General features: G+C 33.8%; 1 protein-coding gene across 5 annotated transcripts in view; it reads left to right on the top strand.

Moving 5' to 3' along the window:
• The window catches only part of DHX29 (DExH-box helicase 29), a 59,099-nt gene that overhangs the window by 21,119 nt on the left and 19,501 nt on the right, over positions 1 to 18,479 (top strand). For all 5 annotated transcript variants that reach the window (XM_031965085.1, XM_031965076.1, XM_031965103.1 and 2 more), the window contains 9 exons: positions 1,327 to 1,453; positions 6,497 to 6,652; positions 7,386 to 7,551; positions 7,772 to 7,895; positions 10,874 to 11,482; positions 14,426 to 14,569; positions 15,435 to 15,611; positions 16,263 to 16,403; positions 18,315 to 18,459. In XM_031965085.1, the coding sequence (XP_031820945.1) occupies positions 1,327 to 1,453; positions 6,497 to 6,652; positions 7,386 to 7,551; positions 7,772 to 7,895; positions 10,874 to 11,482; positions 14,426 to 14,569; positions 15,435 to 15,611; positions 16,263 to 16,403; positions 18,315 to 18,459 (1,789 nt within the window). The remainder of the gene's footprint in view (positions 1 to 1,326; positions 1,454 to 6,496; positions 6,653 to 7,385; positions 7,552 to 7,771; positions 7,896 to 10,873; positions 11,483 to 14,425; positions 14,570 to 15,434; positions 15,612 to 16,262; positions 16,404 to 18,314; positions 18,460 to 18,479) is intronic.

The following is an 18,479-nucleotide window of genomic DNA, read 5'->3' as shown; positions in this document are numbered from 1 at the left end:
ACACACTCTTTACATTCATGCTTTATAGTATTATTCAGTTACATAAATATTCCATAATTTGTTGTCATTATTAGAAATGTTTCTAAGTTTTTTTGCCATTAGGAACTAATTTCTGTACTAAAAAATTTTGTTTTTCATTTTTGTTTTAACCATTGTTGATTAAAAAAATCCTTCAAAATGAATAGCACACTTCTTTTGCTTTTTAGTAGAATATGTAATTATATATAGTATATAATTAATAATAAGGATATAATTTAAACTTGGTGCACACTGGAGGAAAGCTGCCCTATGCATAGATAGCTGGCTTGTTTCATGCAACTTCTGGGAAATCTTTTGGTATATGAGAGAGGGAGCTGAAGTGGAGTAGGATATGTAATAGTATTATAACCTCAAAGCCTTTAGTTCCTTACTGGACTGGGGCTACCCTACAGATAAGGAAAGAAGGAGTTAAGAATGCTGATACATTCACTTTGGGGGAGGGAGGGCAGATAATAGGAAGCTATCGAAGGTTAAGCTTTGGTAGACTGATCAAGTTTGGCTCCAGTGGACTATGAATGGCCATAATAGATTAGTCATCTAGAGACCAGTCCTAAAGGGCATGAGATTTCTAGTGACTCTAGATGGGATCAGTATCCAACTCTCCTCTTGAGTTCTTCAAGATATCCTGTACATAAGGTCATTCCAGGGATAATACACCCAGGTCAGTGATAGTACATGCTCCCTCTTTGGGGAGGTATAACCTTCCTCAGCACCAGAGAATAGCAGGAGAGACTGCCCCGAGAGTCATTGTTTGGGGTAATACTGAATCCTTCTAGATTAGCACAGTTCAAAAATCTAGGGTATATGGCATATAGTAACTGCCCCAGTTATCTCTACTTCTTGTAAAACTTTAGTAAACTTTGCCTAAAATTGTACTCACAAATGCTTTAAATGGTTATTTCCTTAATCTCAAAACTCCATTGTACAAACAGATCATTACACAGGCTAAGGGAAGTACAGAGATGAGAAATCTAAGCTACAAGAGTGAAATGATTTACTCAGGAAATACCCTATGACAGGGCCTTGATCTTTTAAATCTCTTACAGTTTTAATGTCTTGATTCTGTTCTGTGTCAGAATTAGCTTTAGGAGTCTGAGACTTGGACTTTATTTTGCTTTGTACTTTGCCCCTTAAATAATAATTTTAGGGTTATAGCATTAAGAATGGGATCATCTAGTTCTCATTGTTTTATAAATTAAATCATCTCAGGGGAAATTAATTAGATAAAATAGTTAAATCTTACTAATTTCTATATTAACCTCTTACTGATTATCTTATTTGGAACAGAATGAAAGATACTTACACCTTGCAGCAAAGCTTCAGGATGCAAAGGAACAGGCAGCTGCTTCTAAACTAGAAAAAAATAAGCAAGGCCAGAAAGAAGCACAAGAAAAAATAAGGAAATATCAGAGGGGTGAGTCCTTTCAAATTCTTTGCTCTAAGTTTATGTTTTAATTATTTCCTCTTTTATCATTCTTGTATGAGAATTGTTTTACTAACCTAAAGTAACTTCATGAACATGATAGGAAAGAATTAAAGAGCTCAACACACATTTCATCTAGCATATCAGTATCTTAAACTGTGTAAAGATGTAAAGAACTGTGTAAAGATGCAAAGATTGGTAATTGGGGGGTGTCTAAAAAAGAACAAAATGGCCAGTTTGTCTGGAATAAAGAATAGTGTAAAATTGGTTTAAAAAGATGAGCCAGAGCCAGATTATGAGGGTTTCAATAGGCAGTTTATTTTTTTTATCCCAGAGGGACTATGAAGCCATTGAAATTTCTTTTATAGGTTAGTAATGTGCATGAAGAATTTCAGTTTGGTAGCTGTGTTTGAGATGGATCGAATAAAGGAGAGAATAGATTAAGAGAAGGATTTTTGAACTATGATGGAGATGAGAGAAGAAGACCATGTTAAGAGATTTTATGGAAGTAGAATTGGCAAAGTTTTGGCTATGTGTGGATGAGGAAGAGAAAAACAATTTGGAGACTTGGGCAAGTGGAATAACATTGATACCTCAAATAGAAATAATAAAGTTTGAAAGAAGGCTAAGTTTTGAAAGTTTAAAAGAGGGCTGTTTTGAGTTGTTGGAGGTGACAGGGAAGGAATGAGTTCAATTTTTTTAATGTTGAATTTGAGATGTCTTTTGAACATCTTACCTTATTAAAGATGTCTCATTGACTGTTAGTGAATTTTAGTGAGGCCTTATTCCAAAGCTAAGAAACACACCATGATTAGGATAAGAAATTTTTGTGAAACTAACCCCAGGTCATAATTTCCTCTAAATTATTTGTCTTTGACTATTAATAGAATTCTAATATAGACAAAATTAACTTGTATTTTGTTGTTAAAATGAAGCTTTTTAAAAGTCCTTCACAATGCGCACTTTAAGGTTAAACTTTGTCTAACTTAATTATATCTGTTATTGTGAATAATATTGTTCTATTCAGTATGTCAGTGTTTCCCATTTATAGATAAAATAAATGTTAATAGGCACTACTTTCTCAGAGTGAATTCCATAGTTGAGTAACGGTTAAAAAAAAAAACACTTTGATATGCTTAGGTGAACATATGATTTTGAAATATTTCTTTGCTGCAAGTACAAACATTTAAGGGGAACTGCACAGAGATGATATAGAGAAATCTAATTGATCTTTTGGGGACTGTTTTAGCTTCAGCACTCTAGTGGAAGTCACTTTGTAGTTGTGTATCCTCAGTACTGTTTTATACTAGCCAGATTCATGAATTGAATAAATTACAAAACCAAAATATAACTTAAAACTAGTATTAAACATATACTTTGTGGGATATATACTTTTCAAGATTCTGCATGTGATACTCTCTTATGTAAAATAATTCCATTTAGGAAACTACATTATTAAACATTAGAAGATTGCTTTGTCATCAGGGAATTCAAATACTCTAAAGACAACTGGATGTTCTTAAGGGATGTTTCCTTTAAGCTAGAATAGTTTAATGAATTACCTTATAACACTCATGAGTATTCCTATAGGAAAAATGGGTTATCTAGAATCAGAGCATTGCCTCTGTGGATAATATAGAGTAAACTCTTAACTAATTATTCCCCTGGTTCTTTCTAGATTCTGTATAGAATATAGAAGAGTATAGAGTTGTAAGATTAATGTTACCTGGAATATATTGATTATAGTTTTTATTGTTTGCCAGCATTTGGGAACACACTTTAGTCCCTTTGATTGTGTTAAAGGGAGACAGCTAGGAGGTGCAGTGGTTAGAGTACCAGCTCTGAAGTCAGGAGGACCTGAGTTCAAATGTGACCTCAGACACTTAGTACTGCCTAACTGTGTGACCCTGGGCAAGTCACTTAACCCCAGTTGGCTCAGCAAAAAAAAAAAAAAAAAAAAAAAAAAGAATTTGTTAGAGATCTTTGTTTCTTAGTGAGAATGACAACAGTGAGAATACCATTGGAATTGAAGTCTTTATGATCAGGGGCAAGAAACCTAATCTTACTGAGCCTTAGTTTCCTCATGATTAAAAATTGAGATGATACACTTAAAGGATTGCAAGTTCAATTATGTAAACGTGAATGGTTGCTATTCATTGGATTTGGAAAATGCCCAGCTCTCAAAAATAACTCATTAATCTCTTGGGGGGGGGGGGGGGTTGCTTCTGCAATTAATCATGTATGTTCTGGACTGGGTCTGACTCAGTACAATCTTTTGTTAATTTAGGGTCAATGTTGTAACCAAATGAGATACTAATAGAAAATTTACTTAGCCACAGTAAAAAATTGTTTGCAAAAATAGACATTGAGAACTCATTGAATTAACTCAGGTAAGCAACATTTCAATCACAATCTACCAGTTGAGCTTCTGATAGTCTACCTCAGCTCCTCTGGCTGCTTTGAACTCTGGAAGTGAAGAAGTGAATGATAGTAATAGGACTCCTAAATTTCCTTAACCAATAAAATTTCAAGGAATGAGGAATGTAATTTACAAGAGATATGGATGGTGGAAAAATTTGGACTATTTCTCCCCATGCAATATCCATTCATTGTTATTAGTTTCATTTAAAGAGTGCCATTTAATGACCTTTTTCTCCATTTTTTCCTGTTTGGAACTGTAATCTCATATGCAAGGATTGTAGAATTAATTAAAATTTTTCTTTGTCCATATTTGTATTAGCTTATCTGTAAACATTAAGTGAATTTGTATGATATGAACCAAAATAAAATATGCGCTCAATAATTTCATCTTAGAGTAAATATTCCCATGCTGCTATCATGTTGCAGCTGTCTTTTATTGCCCTGCTTCTCCTTGATGTCCTTAGAACTACTGGTTATTTGTAGAACTGCTCTTCCATTCATACTCTATTCTGAAGTCTTACTGTTGAAGTAGCTTTTGCTTATCTTCTCTATTGTGGTTATCTGTTCTTTTCTGCCACTTCTCTCACTTGTCAGTGAATTTGCTAAATGAAAGGAAGGTTTTACCACAATTCAAATCACTGCCTTTGAGCTTGGAAAGCTCAAGGCTTTATTTGTTCAAAACATGTGTATGGATAATTCAAAAACCTTGCATTCTAGTTTTTCTCCCCTTTCCCCCACCCCCTTCTCTAAGTGGCAAGTAGCCCAATATTTGTTAAGCATGGTAGAAGAATATGTTAAATCCAATATATGCAAAACTGGGAAAACATTTTTACAGTCAAAAGTTCTGATAAAGGCCTCATTTCCAAAATATATGGAGAATTGACTCTAATTTATAAGAAATCAAGCCATTCTCCAATTGATAAATGGTCAAAGGATATGAACAGACAATTCTCATATGAAGAAATTGAAACTATTTCTAGCCATATGAAAAGATGCTCCAAGTCATTATTAATCAGAGAAATGCAAATTAAGACAACTCTGAGATACCACTACACACCTGTCAGATTGGCTAGAGTGACAGGGAAAGATAATGCGGAATGTTGGAGGGGATGTGGGAAAACAGGGACACTGATACATTGTTGGTGGAATTGTGAATACATCCAGCCATTCTGGAGACCAATTTGGAACTATGCTCAAAAAGTTATCAGACTGTGCATACCCTTTGATCCAGCAGTGTTACTACTGGGCTTATATCCCAAAGAGATTTTAAAGAAGGGAAAAGGATCTATATGTGCAAGAATGTTTGTGGTAGCCCTCTTTATAGTGGCCAGAAACTGGAAATTGAGTGGATGCCCATCAATTGGAATAAATAAAAATAAATAATAAATTTATTAATTTATGAATAAATTGTGGTATATGAATATTATGGAATATTATTGTTTTGTAAGAAATGACCAACAGGATGATTTCAGAAAGGCCTGGAGAGACTTACATGAACTGATGCTGAGTGAAATGAGCAGGACCAGGAGATCATTATATACTTCAACAACAATACTGTATGATGATCAATTCTGTTGGACGTGGTCCTCTTCAATAACGAAGATGAACCAAATCAGTTCCAATAGAGCAGTAATGAACTGAACCAGCTATACCCAGGGAAAGAACTCTGGGAGATGACTATGAACCACTACATAGAATTCCCAATCCCTCTATTTTTGTCCGCCTGCATTTTTGATTTCCTTCATAGGCTAATTGTACACTATTTCAAAGTCTGACTCTTTTTATACAGCAAATTAACTGTTTGAACATGTATACATATATTGTATTTAACTTATACTTTAACATATTTAACATATATTGGTCAACCTGCCATCTGGGGGAGGGGGTTGGGGGAAGGAGGGGAAAAGTTGGAACAAAAGGATTTGCAACTGTTAATGCTGAAAAATTACATATGCATGTATCTTGTAAATAAAAAGCTATAATAATTAAAAAACAAACAAACAAAAAATCCAATATATGCATCCATATTTATACAATTATCTTGCTGCAAAGAAAAACCAAATCAAACTGGGGGGAAAAAAAGAGAAAATGAGGCAAGCAAACAACAAAAAGAGTGAATATGCTATGTTGTGAACCATACTCAGTTGGAAAACTCACTTTATAAATGAATAAATTGAAACCTAAAGAGGTTAAGTGATTTATCCAAGGTCACAGCAATAAAAAATAGAAGAACTAGGATTTTAACCCAGGTATCCTACCTCTTCCTTTTTTTTTTTTTTTTTTTTTTTTTTTTTTTTTTTAATATTTATTGTCTCCTCTCCTTTTACTGTTATTTATCTTGCTTCTTGGTTTTGATATGGATGACTTGGCTTTTGTCATCATCAACAGTGAGCAGCTTCCCTCTTCCCTTCCTTTGAACTCTTTAGTCTTCAACTATAATTGAGTATTTTCATCACTGTTTGAAGGCTTTTTATTTTAGCTCTATGTTCTCAGCTGTTTTAGACTGTTGAAATTGGTATTGGACTAATCACCAGATAAGTTGAATTTAAACTATGCTATTTCTAAAAAATTATAGCAAACTTATGAAACTAACATTTCAGTTTTCTTTTATAGAAATGGAAACTTTAGAAGATCATCCCCTGTTCAATCCAACCATAAAGATTTCTCAGCAACAAAATGAAAAAAAAAAACCAACATTGGCTGCTGAAGGGGAAGGGAATTTGAACTTGAATTTATTTGAAAACTCTGTTGCTATGGAAGAAGAAAAAGGTGAGAGTTGATCTTTTGTATAATTTCCAAAATAACAATGAAATATTAGAAATTTTTTATCATGAGACAGTATTACTATGAGTCAGATTATAATTTTGTATTTTATTGTTTTCCATCATTTGCCCCTAAATGAGCTTCAGAATTACAAGAAAGCTAACTCTTATTCTTAACTGTAAAGTAAAAGCCTATCAAACTTAGTTCTTATACAGAAAAATCCATCTTATACATCTAAAAAATAATGTTTTCTGAATACTCTTTTTTTAGACATAGCTAGTCTTTTACAAGAACACAGATTTCTTAAAACCTCAGAAACAAATTTGAAAGGTTAATTTCTGAATTTTCACATTTTCACTTTTGAACATTTCATTTTATTAAAATCCTTTTCTACATTTACCCATTTAACTATCAGAGTTGCCTTTTTTACCTTTGTTTTCTTCCTACTATAAAAAATGCCATTCCTAGAAATGAGGCATGCGTGTATGATACTTGGTATATCATAGATTTATAGAACTGGAAAAAGTATTAGAGCTCATTTAGTCCAACCCCTTTATTTTACATGTGAGGAAACTGAAAGAACTTGCCCAAAACCATACCTTTAGTAAATTGCAGAGCCAGAATTTAAATCCATGATTTCTGACTCTGAACATTCCTGTTCCTTGTATTTCATCATACAATTCAAGAGATTTTTCTGCTGCTACTTGATTAAAGTTAAATTGCTCGTGTGCCATTTTAGCAAAAAAGAAAGATCCCCGGGATGTGAGAAATTTTGACTACACTGCTCGAAGCTGGACTGGCAAATCTCCCAAACAGTTTCTTATTGATTGGGTCAGGAAAAATCTTCCCAAGAGTCCAAATCCTTCCTTTGAAAAGATTGCAGTTAGTAAATACTGGAAATGTAGGTATGTATTTCTGGAGATGTGAATAGTTTTAAAAATGCAAATTAATAATCATGATTTCTCATGAAGTAGACATTTGGAAAAATCTTTAAATTAATGTTACAGATGGAGAGTTCACAAAATTTGTCTGACTTAAACTTTTTCATGTAAATTTACATTGAATATTCATTGATAAGAAAGTTTGCTTATCAGTTTTGTAAACATATTGTTTTCTAATTTAAAGAGTAAAAGTAGTTAAATCTGAAGATGATGTGCTGGTGGTGTGTCCTACTATTCTGACAGAAGATGGCATGCAAGCTCAGCATCTGGGAGCAACTCTGGCTCTTTATCGTTTAGTAAAAGGGCAGGTGAGACTTGTTTCTTATAAAAAGATCCCTAATTACGTGTATAGTACATTTTGTAGCTAGACTGTACTTGATGATTTTGGGGGGCTAGGTTTTCTTATGCTCTGCTGAGAAATCAAAGTCACCAGCGTACCACAATGAAAGCTTCCTGTTTATAAATAGATTTTAATAAAACAGAAGAAAGCTTCTAAAAATTCTTAATTCTCCTCATCTTGCTGCCCAAAGGAAGAAATGGTATTGTCCAACTATAATAATAGTATTTTATCTTTTAAAAGAAAGATTTAAAAACATTATTATATTAAAATCAGCATCACTCCTAGGCCAAGCAAAAGAATGAAGACTTCAATTAGTAATTTTAATCCTAGATCTATCTGTTTACTTTTGAAATAAATGTAAGTTTATACTTCATTTTACTTCAACTGTGAAGTAGTAGTTAAATATCTGGACAGCTTCATGGCTTTGACAGGAATAATTATCAACAGAAATATAGGATATTATACTGGAATAGATTCCTTTAAATAATTTTATATGAGTGGTCCATCTTTAATTCTGTCTACAGTGATTTATTTCTGAATATACCAAAAAGATTCATTATAAGATATCTGTAACTATCTCCAGTAATCCATATACTCGGGGAGCTAAATGGTTAATTCTTAATGTATTTGATAAAAGTCATGGATTGAAGTCCTCTAGTCTGATACCTTTCCTTTATAGATGAGGAAACTAAAACCCAGAAAGATCAAACATCATCCTTGACCTATTCTGTCACTCAAGATCACTCATAAGTAGTAAAGCTAGGATTTTAATCCATAAGCAAGCATTTATTAAATTCTTAATGTGTTCTAGGCAGCCTACTAAATACCAAGGATACAAATACAAAGAATGAAACAATTCTATTGGAAAGATGTTAAGTACATAAAAAGTATATAGAAAATAGACATAAAGTAGTTTGAGAAAGAAGGTATTCTAGTAATTGACAAAATCAAGAAAGCCCTCCTACAGGAATTAGTGTTGGTTGAGCTGCTTCTTGAGAGAATAGAGTGGTTCAATGAAAAGTGGAGGTAACAACGTTACAGATAAGGGAGATGGAGTACTATGTGTGAGGAATAGGAGTGCCACTTTGGCCTGATTTTAGAGAATCTGAAGGAGAATAATGTCTAATCCTGGACATATAGACTAGAACCAAGTTGTTAACAGACATTCAATGCTAAAGAGAGGAGTTTGGTGAAAGGAGCTGGAATTTTTTGAACAGGTGACATGGTCACACCTGTGCTTTAGGAATATATCTTTGACAGCTTTGTGGAAGGTGAATCAGATAGAAGGACTTGACAAAGGGACTAATCTAGCAGCAGTCCAAGAAAGAGGTGATAAATTCTGAATTGGGATGGTAGCTGTGTGAGTACAAAGAAAAGGATGGATACAAGAGGTGTTTTCAGGGTTGTTAGGGACAGGGAGGTCCTGGTTCAGTGGGTAATCACTGTGCCCTGGGTTAAGAAGGCCTGAGTTAAAATCTGTCCTCAGTCACTTATGAACTATGTGACCCTGGGCCTCTATGGAACCTGTGACTATTTACTTTAGTTTCTTCAACTGCTATTGCACAGTTTTCTGAGTATTAAATGGGATTTTTTAAAGTGTTTAGCATAGTTGCTTGGCATATAGAGGCACTTAATAAATGCTTTCCTTCCCTCCCTGTAGAGGGCCAGGGAATCAGCAAAGATTTCGGAACCAAGATGAGGATGATTCAGGAATTGAGAATGGTTCTAAGGCCATGGGACTATATGACTAAAAGTATGGTGTCTTCCTTGAAAGGATTGGTAGATTTAGAAAATGGATGGATTTGAGGGGGAAAAAAGTAATGTTCTGGTTTAGGCATATTTTAAGATGCTTCTGAAGTATCCAATTGTAGATATGCCTTAGGTAATTGATGATGCAAGAACAGAGTACAGGGATGCAGTTAAAGATGCAGATATGAGAACAGTATCCAAGGATCCTGGAAGACTAGGGTGAGTCCAGGTAGCATAAGTCTTTAAAAGCTAAATAGAATTATAATTTGTCCCAGAAGCAACAAGGAACCATTGAATTTGGTTGAGAAGGAAAGCCACATGTTCTGATTGTCACTCAAGGAAAATTCCCTTGGCAGTAGTATGTAGGATGGACCAAGGGCCAAGACACGAGATGGAAATCAAATGGGGTTGCTGTAGTAATTAGCAGAGAGATAATGAGGTATTGAGGTGGTCACTGTGTGAGAGAAGAAAAGGGGTAGATGCAAATGTCACGCAGGTAGAAATGCAAGATTTAGCAGCTGATTGAATATGTGAGAAGAAAGAGATGAGTCAAGGATAATGCCCATTTTAATTCAAGTTTCTGACTAGAGCCTGTCACTTTTCTACTTTTTAAGGCTGCTAATGGAATCTCTGAGAGCTGGGGAGGGACATCATGAAGGGTTAACGAGAAGAGGGCCTGAACACACAGAAGTAGGGCCTACCCCCTGTTGGACAATAGAATGTGGGTAATAGTGCAGCAGCAGGGATGGAGACTGAATGATCATATGGCAGAAGGGAAGTTAAGATAGTGATGTTAACAAAGCCCCAAAAGATGAGGGGAGGGGGGTTCTATCCATGAGGTGGCAGGTTGGGGAGGTGTCGGTGCTACATAGATAGAAAAAGTTGTGCATTGATGTTGGATCCCGCTTCATTAACTAAAGGTAGCCACTAAAGGTTTTCTCTTAGTGTATTTCATACTAGTCTTGTTTTGTTTTTGTTTTTGTTTTTTTGAAGTCATACATTTTAAGCATAAACTTCTTGAATCAGAGTATGATTTCCTGGTCATTGGTCTTTTTTTTTTTTTTTTAATTGCATTGGAAAAAGGGACAAGACTTAAATTATATAGAGACTACTAGATACAGTATGTTCTCCATACTAGTGACTTTTTTTAAAAGGTGCCTCAAAAGAAGAGATCATAAATGTCATTTTCTTCCTTAGTCTGTTCATCAGTTGCTTCCTCCCACTTACCGAGATGTTTGGTTGGAATGGAGTGAAGCAGAAAAGAAAAAGGAAGAACTGAATAAAATGGAAACTAATAAGCCACGGGATCATTTTATTGCTAAACTGCTTAACAAATTGAAGCAACAGCAGCAGCAACAGCAACAACAATGCGAAAATAAAAAAGATATATCTGATGATCCTGAGGAATCCTGGGAAAACTTAGTTACTGATGAAGATTTTACTGCACTCTCTCTGGAAACTTCCAACACAGAAGATTTGGAACCTGTCAGAAATCTTTTTAGAAAGTTGCAAAGCACCCCCAAGTACCAGAAACTGTTAAAGGAGAGGCAGCAGTTACCTGTGTTCAGGCACAGAAATTCAATTGTTGAAACTCTGAAAAGACATCGAGTGGTGGTTGTGGCCGGTGAAACAGGAAGTGGCAAAAGCACTCAAGTGCCCCATTTTCTTTTGGAGGACTTACTGCTCAATGAATGGGGGTCAGGTAAATGTAACATTGTATGCACACAACCCCGAAGAATCTCAGCAGTGAGTTTAGCAACTAGAGTATGTGAAGAGTTGGGTTGTGAAAATGGACCTGGTGGAAAGGTAAGAGATGCTCCCTTCGTTTTGGTACCTAGTTTTCCCTTAGGAACCTAATGAATCTTATTACCTAAGCTTACTCATTAATTAATTCAGTAAATAGTTATTAAGCCTTGAAGCATTGAGCTATGTGCCAAGGAACCATACAAAAATTAGATAAGACAGTCTCATAGAGTTTAAACCCTATTATGGGAATAAGATAGCTTTTGGTGATTCCATTGGGCAGCTAGATAGTATAGTGAGTAGATTCTTGACCTAGAATCAGCAAGGCAATGTTGAGGAGCTCACTTTCTCCAGAGGCAGCTCAGTCTACTTTTGGAGAAGTTTTCTTTAAACTGAAGTCCATCCTTCCCTTCATTATTCCTGTTTATCCTCTAAGCCAGTAGAACACATCTGAACATTATCTACATGGGTCTTTCACATATTTGAAGGTAGCTTTTGTGACTCCGCTAAGTCTTACTTTTTCCAAACTGAGCTTCCCTCATTATTTCAATCAATCACTAGTTGATGTGATCTCTATCACTCCTCTCTAAAAATGTTCCAGTTTGCCAATATCCTTCCTAAAATGAGGCAAGCAGGATTCTCTAAACAATATTGCAGTTCTCACATGCAAGGGAATAAAACCATGTTGTTTTTAAGTAATGCTTAAGTATTTAAACAAATTAGCAAAAAGAAAATACAAATGTTGTTACTGTTCATCCATTCAATCATTTCCCACTCTTTATAACTATGTGATCTATAATATGCCAGGCTTTCTGTTCTTCACTATCTTCTGAAGACAGTCCAAGCTTATGCTCATTGCTTCTATCTATCCATCTTATCCTGTGCCATCTCCTCCTTCCTTTGCCTTCAGTTATTCCCAGCAATGAGGGTGTTTTCTAATGAGTTCTGTCTTCTCATTACATGGTCAAAATATTTTTTTCAGTTTTAATTCAATATTAATTCAATATTAAATTCAATAAATTCAGCCTGAATTAATTTCCTTAAATATTGCCTAATTTGATCTCTTTGCTGTCCAAGGGACTCAGAAATTTTCTCTAGCACCACAATTCAAAAGCCTTGATTCTGTAGCACAAGTTATTCTTATAGTCTAACTCTGACAGCCATGCATTACTACTAGGAAAAACATTGCCCATGTAGACCTTTTTCAGCAAGATGGTGTCTCTGCTTTTTAGTATACTGTATAGATTTGCCATAGTTTTCTTTCCAAGGAGCAAGTGTCTTAATTTAATGTGCACTTGTCTCTATAATGATCTTTGAGCACAAGAATATAAAATTTGAGATTGCCTCTAGTTCTTCTCCCTCTATTTGCTAGGAAGGGATGAGACCAGTTTGCCATGATAATAGCATTTTTTAATGTTAAATTTCAAGCTAACTTTTACACTAAAAATAAAATAGAAATGTCATGGGCACATAAATATGTTTTTTCTTAGCTTCCAACTTTTGTATATCTTTCCTTTTTTTTTTTTTAATTTTTTTTTTTATTTTATAGTAACTTTTTATTGACAGGATCTATGCCAGGGTAATTTTTTTTTACAACATTATCCCTTGCACTCACTTCTGTTCCGATTTTTTCCCTCCCACCCTCCACCCCCTCCCCTAGATGGCAAGCAGTCCTATATATGTTGAATATGTCCTAGTATATCCTAGATACAATGTATGTGTGCAGATCCAAACAGTTTTCTTGTTGAACAGGGAGAATTGGATTCAGAAGGTAGAAATAACCCGGGAAGAAAAACAAAAATGCAAACAGTTTACATTCATTTCCCAGTGTTTTTTTTCTTTGGGTATAACTGCTTCTGTCCATCATTGATCAATTGAAATTGAATTAGGTCTCTTTGTCAAGGAAATCCACTTCCATCAGAATACATCTTCATACAGTATCGTTGTTGACGTATATAATGATCTCTTGGTTCTGCTCATTTCACTTAGCATCAGTTCATGTAATTCTCTCCAAGCTTCTCTGTATTCATCTTGCTGGTCATTTCTTATAGAACAATAATATTCCATAACATTCATATACCACAATTTACCCAACCATTCTCCAATTGATGGGCATCCACTCAGTTTCCAGCTTCTAGCCACTACAAACAGGGCTGCCTTTTGTATATCTTTCCAGTAGAATGTATGTCTTTTCAGTAAATTGTTCAGTCTTTTAAAATATTTTTTCCCCAAAAAAGAAAAGTACAAGGAATATATGGGGTACCTTAAATATAATTGTCCTTCATTATATAGCAGTTTAGTTATCCAAATTTTCATTTTAAGATAACTTCAAAACTAGAAAATTTATTTCATATTCTTTCTATTGGTCATATTAATAGTAAGATAAGATGGGTAGAGAAGGGTGATCAACCTCAGGCCTAGCATCTCAAGAGGACTTTATAGATTATTCTTTTGTTTAATACCATATGAATATATCTCTAATTTCATATAATGGAATAGGATTTAAAATACTAAAATTTATTATTGAATCTTACTAGAATAAATATGTTACCAGAGACCAGGGCCTTTAAATAAAGAAACTTCATAGCCCTGGGTGAGAGGGTTAAATGTCTCAGCTGCCGCATCTGGCCCGCAGGCCAGTTTGAGGACCCCTGGCTATAATGGATAGAAAGCCAGCTTTAAAGTCAAGAAAAATAGGTTCAAGCCCTGCCTGGGACTGATACTGATTGAGACTGAGCCGATACGTGTGAGACTGAGAAAAGCATTAACCTCTCAGTATCTCAGTTAATTTTCTAAGACTTTAAGTTGCCAAACCATTGTTGATCTGTGTTGATTGAAGTGATTTCATCACCATGCATTTCCAATGTTAGTGAAATCACAGGTCCTATAAAAATCAATACATAAATAAAGCTATTCCATAAAGAATTTTATCTTAACCATTCCTAACATTTTAAAGTATATTAGATCTCTGCTATGAGAAACTAATCGCAGTATTATATTTGCCAGAATTCCTTATGTGGGTATCAAATTCGAATGGAGTCTAGAGCTAGTGATGCCACTAGGTTACTGTATTGCACTACAGGAGTTCTGTTAAGAAAACTACAGGAAGATGGACTTTTGACAAATGTGTCTCATGTTATAGTAGATGAGGTAAGTAATGTTCTAATCTTATTTAAGCAAAGTAGAAGTTCTGAAAATGAATATACTTTAAAAGTCTCCATTTTAGTCTGTTTATAGTAGATTCTCCAGTTAAAATGTAAAATTAAAATTATACAGAATCTAAACTTTTCATCAGAAAATTATTTGTCTCATTTCTTACAAGAACTGTAAGGGAAGAACATGTGCCAGCTCTTTGCCCAATATATTTATTCTTTTTATCACTTCTAGTAACCAAATTCAATATGTACTTTTGAATTTCCTTAAGAAGATAAATTTGAGGGATGGGGAGAGGTAATGGACATTTGCTTTATAGATGGTTTTACAGTACCTTTCGATAATTAATTCGTCTGATTCATTTAATTTAAATGCACATTTTAGTTTGCCAACCATTTTTCAAGAGCATGTTAAAGTACACTCCACTGTATTTCCAAAACTTCTTACATAATAATATAATTACTACAGTATAGCAGATTATATTACTGTGTAATCAAAGATCCAAGTATAATCATAAATATATAAATGGCTTTTCTGATATATTTTCTTTGATTCAAAGTATTTCTGAGCTTCTTGTTAATTCATTAACTTCTAGAGGAAGTAATAATGTTTGGTTTGTTAATTTTGAGAGTTGGAAACAATTCCCAAAAAGGTAAATATTTGAAGAGGAAAGATTGAAAATTGAGATTTCATATAGCATTTCCATATGGTACTAATATTTATAATATCAAGACTATGAAAAAATATAACTATCTTTTGATATATTTTGCTTAAGGAGTTATTCCTTACTTAACATGGATATGAGAATTATATTGTACTATAGTAGAAAAATAGAATCAATTCTTTGTTTCTTTAACAATAGGTTCACGAAAGAAGTGTCCAATCAGACTTTCTACTAATTATCCTGAAGGAGATTTTGCAGAAACGCTCAGATCTACACTTGATTTTGATGAGTGCTACTGTAGACAGTGAAAAGTTTTCTACATATTTCACACACTGCCCTATTCTTAGAATTTCAGGAAGAAGTTATCCTGTTGAGGTAAATGTTTATTTCTCTTGTGTTTTGTTTTTATTTCTGTTTTTAGAGAGCCAGTTCCTGCTTTAAAGAGTTTTCTTTAGCAATAATACCCTATAGGTTTTATCCAGAGTTATTCCTAGGACTGATTAACTCCCTGTGCTGGCTCACTAGACCTAGTAAATAAAACCTGCCTTTGATTTAGGGGAAGAGAAGAGTTAACTTGTTAAAGTTCTGTGGCACATAGATAGGCAGCAAATAAATATTCTATTTCCAAAACCTTTTGCCATCACAACTTGAATGGACTTGGAATTGCCTACCTTGTACCATCCATTTGCCTCACCTCAGTCTCCTTATTTCCTTCTGAAATATTTGTAATAATTGTAACTGCTGTTCTTCATATTTATTTTCAGTTCTCCTTGTTAATAATGCCCTTATTGCTGTTTATTTTAACCAGTCTTTTCCATATAAAAATATGTTTGGGGTAGAGGAGATAGAATATTATTTTCCCTAAGACTTGAATTTCTCTTCCCTGTGGATTTGAACCCAAGCAGAAGGAAGCTTTCCTTCATGAGGTGGCCTTTCCTAGGTAGTTAGGGGGAGAATTGATCATATAAGGCAAAATATGAAAATAAAAGGATGATGTATTTACTTTGTTTTCCCTGAATAATGTAGGTTTTTCATCTTGAAGATGTTGTGGAAGAAACAGGCTTTGTATTGGAGAAAGACTCAGAATATTGCCAGAAATTTCTGGAAGAGGAAGAAGAAATAACTGTTAATGTAACAAGCAAAGCTGGAGGAATCAAAAAGCATCAGGTTAAAACGAAACCATTTTTATTCTTTAAAAGTAACTTTAAGAATCTTTGCTACTATTATTATTATAATTAAATAGTGTAATTGATATTTTAAATGAGGGACTTAAATTGAAAAGAAACGATACAGAATCCTGGATTCATTATCCAAAAAGTTCTGATCTACATAGGTAAATAGGAAGAATCAGAGTCTTACACTTAATAAGGTCTTATCTTCATGAACAAAGTATGGACTATATATATATACAGGTTGTTCTTTATAAAACAGAGGGCCAAGGGGAATCTCTCTAATTTATTTAATAAGAGGACAACTTTGGCAGTATTTGGTTGATAATATTGCTGCTGTTTTTTGTTTTTTTTTTTTTTTAGTTGCCATGTTATGTTGGTACCCCTTTATTATAGAGATTATTTCAAAAATTTGCCATTTATTATGAAAACAGGATTAAGCCTCCTTTATTATTTTCAAAGACCATTGACTCAAAAAAAAAAAAATGAGGCGACTTAAGCAATGTTAACCTGAAACAACAGTTAATGGTAACTTAGAAATGAATGAGAATTATGTACATGAAATACATGAAATGAAATTTCTTCTATAATTTTTTAAAAACAACTTCAGTTTTATATTATAACTAGTTAAGATAAAGAAATAGCAGAGTTAAGTACCATAAAATTTTTTCTGTCCATAGTACAATTTTTACTAACCCTCAGCACAAATCTTCAATTTAATAGCCAGCCCAATTTAGTAGCCATGTACAACTTTGAAAGAACATTAATTAAAGTAAAAGAATTGTATAACCTTTCTCTGTGAAATAATCCTACCATTTTAAAGAGCAGTTTGGAACTATGACCAAAGAGCTATAAAGCTGCATAACTTTTGATCCAGCAATCACTACTGAGTTTGTATCCCAAAGAAAGGGATATATAAGAGGGGAAAGAACCCATATATGCAAAAATGTTTATAGCGACAAAGAATCGGAAACTGAGTAGATGACCAGCAGTTGGGGAATGGCGGAATAAGTTACACTATATGAAAATAATGGAATATTACTGTTCTATTTAAAAAAGAAATTGAAGCATTTTAGAAAGGCCTGGAAAGATTTACATGAACTGATGCTGAATGAAACAGACAGAACCAGGAAAAACATTGTACACAGCAGCAGCAAGTTTGGGTTATGATCAACTATAATAGACTTAGTTCTTCTCAGCAGTTCAGCAGTCCAAGGCAATCCCAGTAAACTTTGAATGGAAAATGCCATCTGCATCTAGTGAGAGAACTTTGGAGATAGAATATAAATCAGCATATTCTGTGTTCACTTTTTTTTTCCTCATGGTTTTTCCCTTTTGTTCTGGTTTTTCTCTCCCTACATTATTCATAGAAAATATGTAAACAATGAATGTACATGTAACCAAAAAAAGAATGCTGCTTTACATGTAACTGGGGAAAATAAAAAAATAAATTAATTTTTTTTAAAGTTGCAAAACAAAATTAAGTAGGTATAAAATAGTCTTTTTTCCAAATTTCTGAAGTTGAAAACTACATAAATCTTCAAATTATGATGTTTTCTTAAATTTGATCATTCTAAAGAGCTAGAAAAGATTCTGAGAAGAAAGGAAGTAAATTAGTAAAGACTTCATAATCAGTTTAAACATTTCTCATGTCATTTGCATTTGAATAATTTGTGTGATTTTCTACTTTTCTTGGACTAGTTTAAATTTTCTCACTTTTGATTTAGCATCCTTCTAAGTGCTTTATGAGGCCTATGGTCTTGGAGAGAAGTAAAGTGGATAAATTAGATGTTCTATGTGAGCAATAAACTTTGACCAGATAATTTAGAGTATCTAGTTCAATTTGAGCTAGAGGAAAAAAGGCAAGCAATTCATACTTTCAAATAACTCTGGTTGTATCTTTTTTTAGGAATATATACCAGTACAGACTAGTGCTTGTGTTGACATAAATCCTTATTACCAGAAATATAGCACTCGAACTCAGCATGCTGTGTTCTATATGAATCCCCATAAAATCAATCTGGATCTCATTTTGGAGCTGCTTGTATTTCTAGGTATGATTTTAAATTTCTCA

This window comes from Sarcophilus harrisii, chromosome 1 (assembly GCF_902635505.1).
Source record: "Sarcophilus harrisii chromosome 1, mSarHar1.11, whole genome shotgun sequence".
Taxonomy (NCBI): Eukaryota; Metazoa; Chordata; class Mammalia; order Dasyuromorphia; family Dasyuridae; genus Sarcophilus; species Sarcophilus harrisii.
This window is presented reverse-complemented; position numbering and strand designations above follow the sequence as displayed.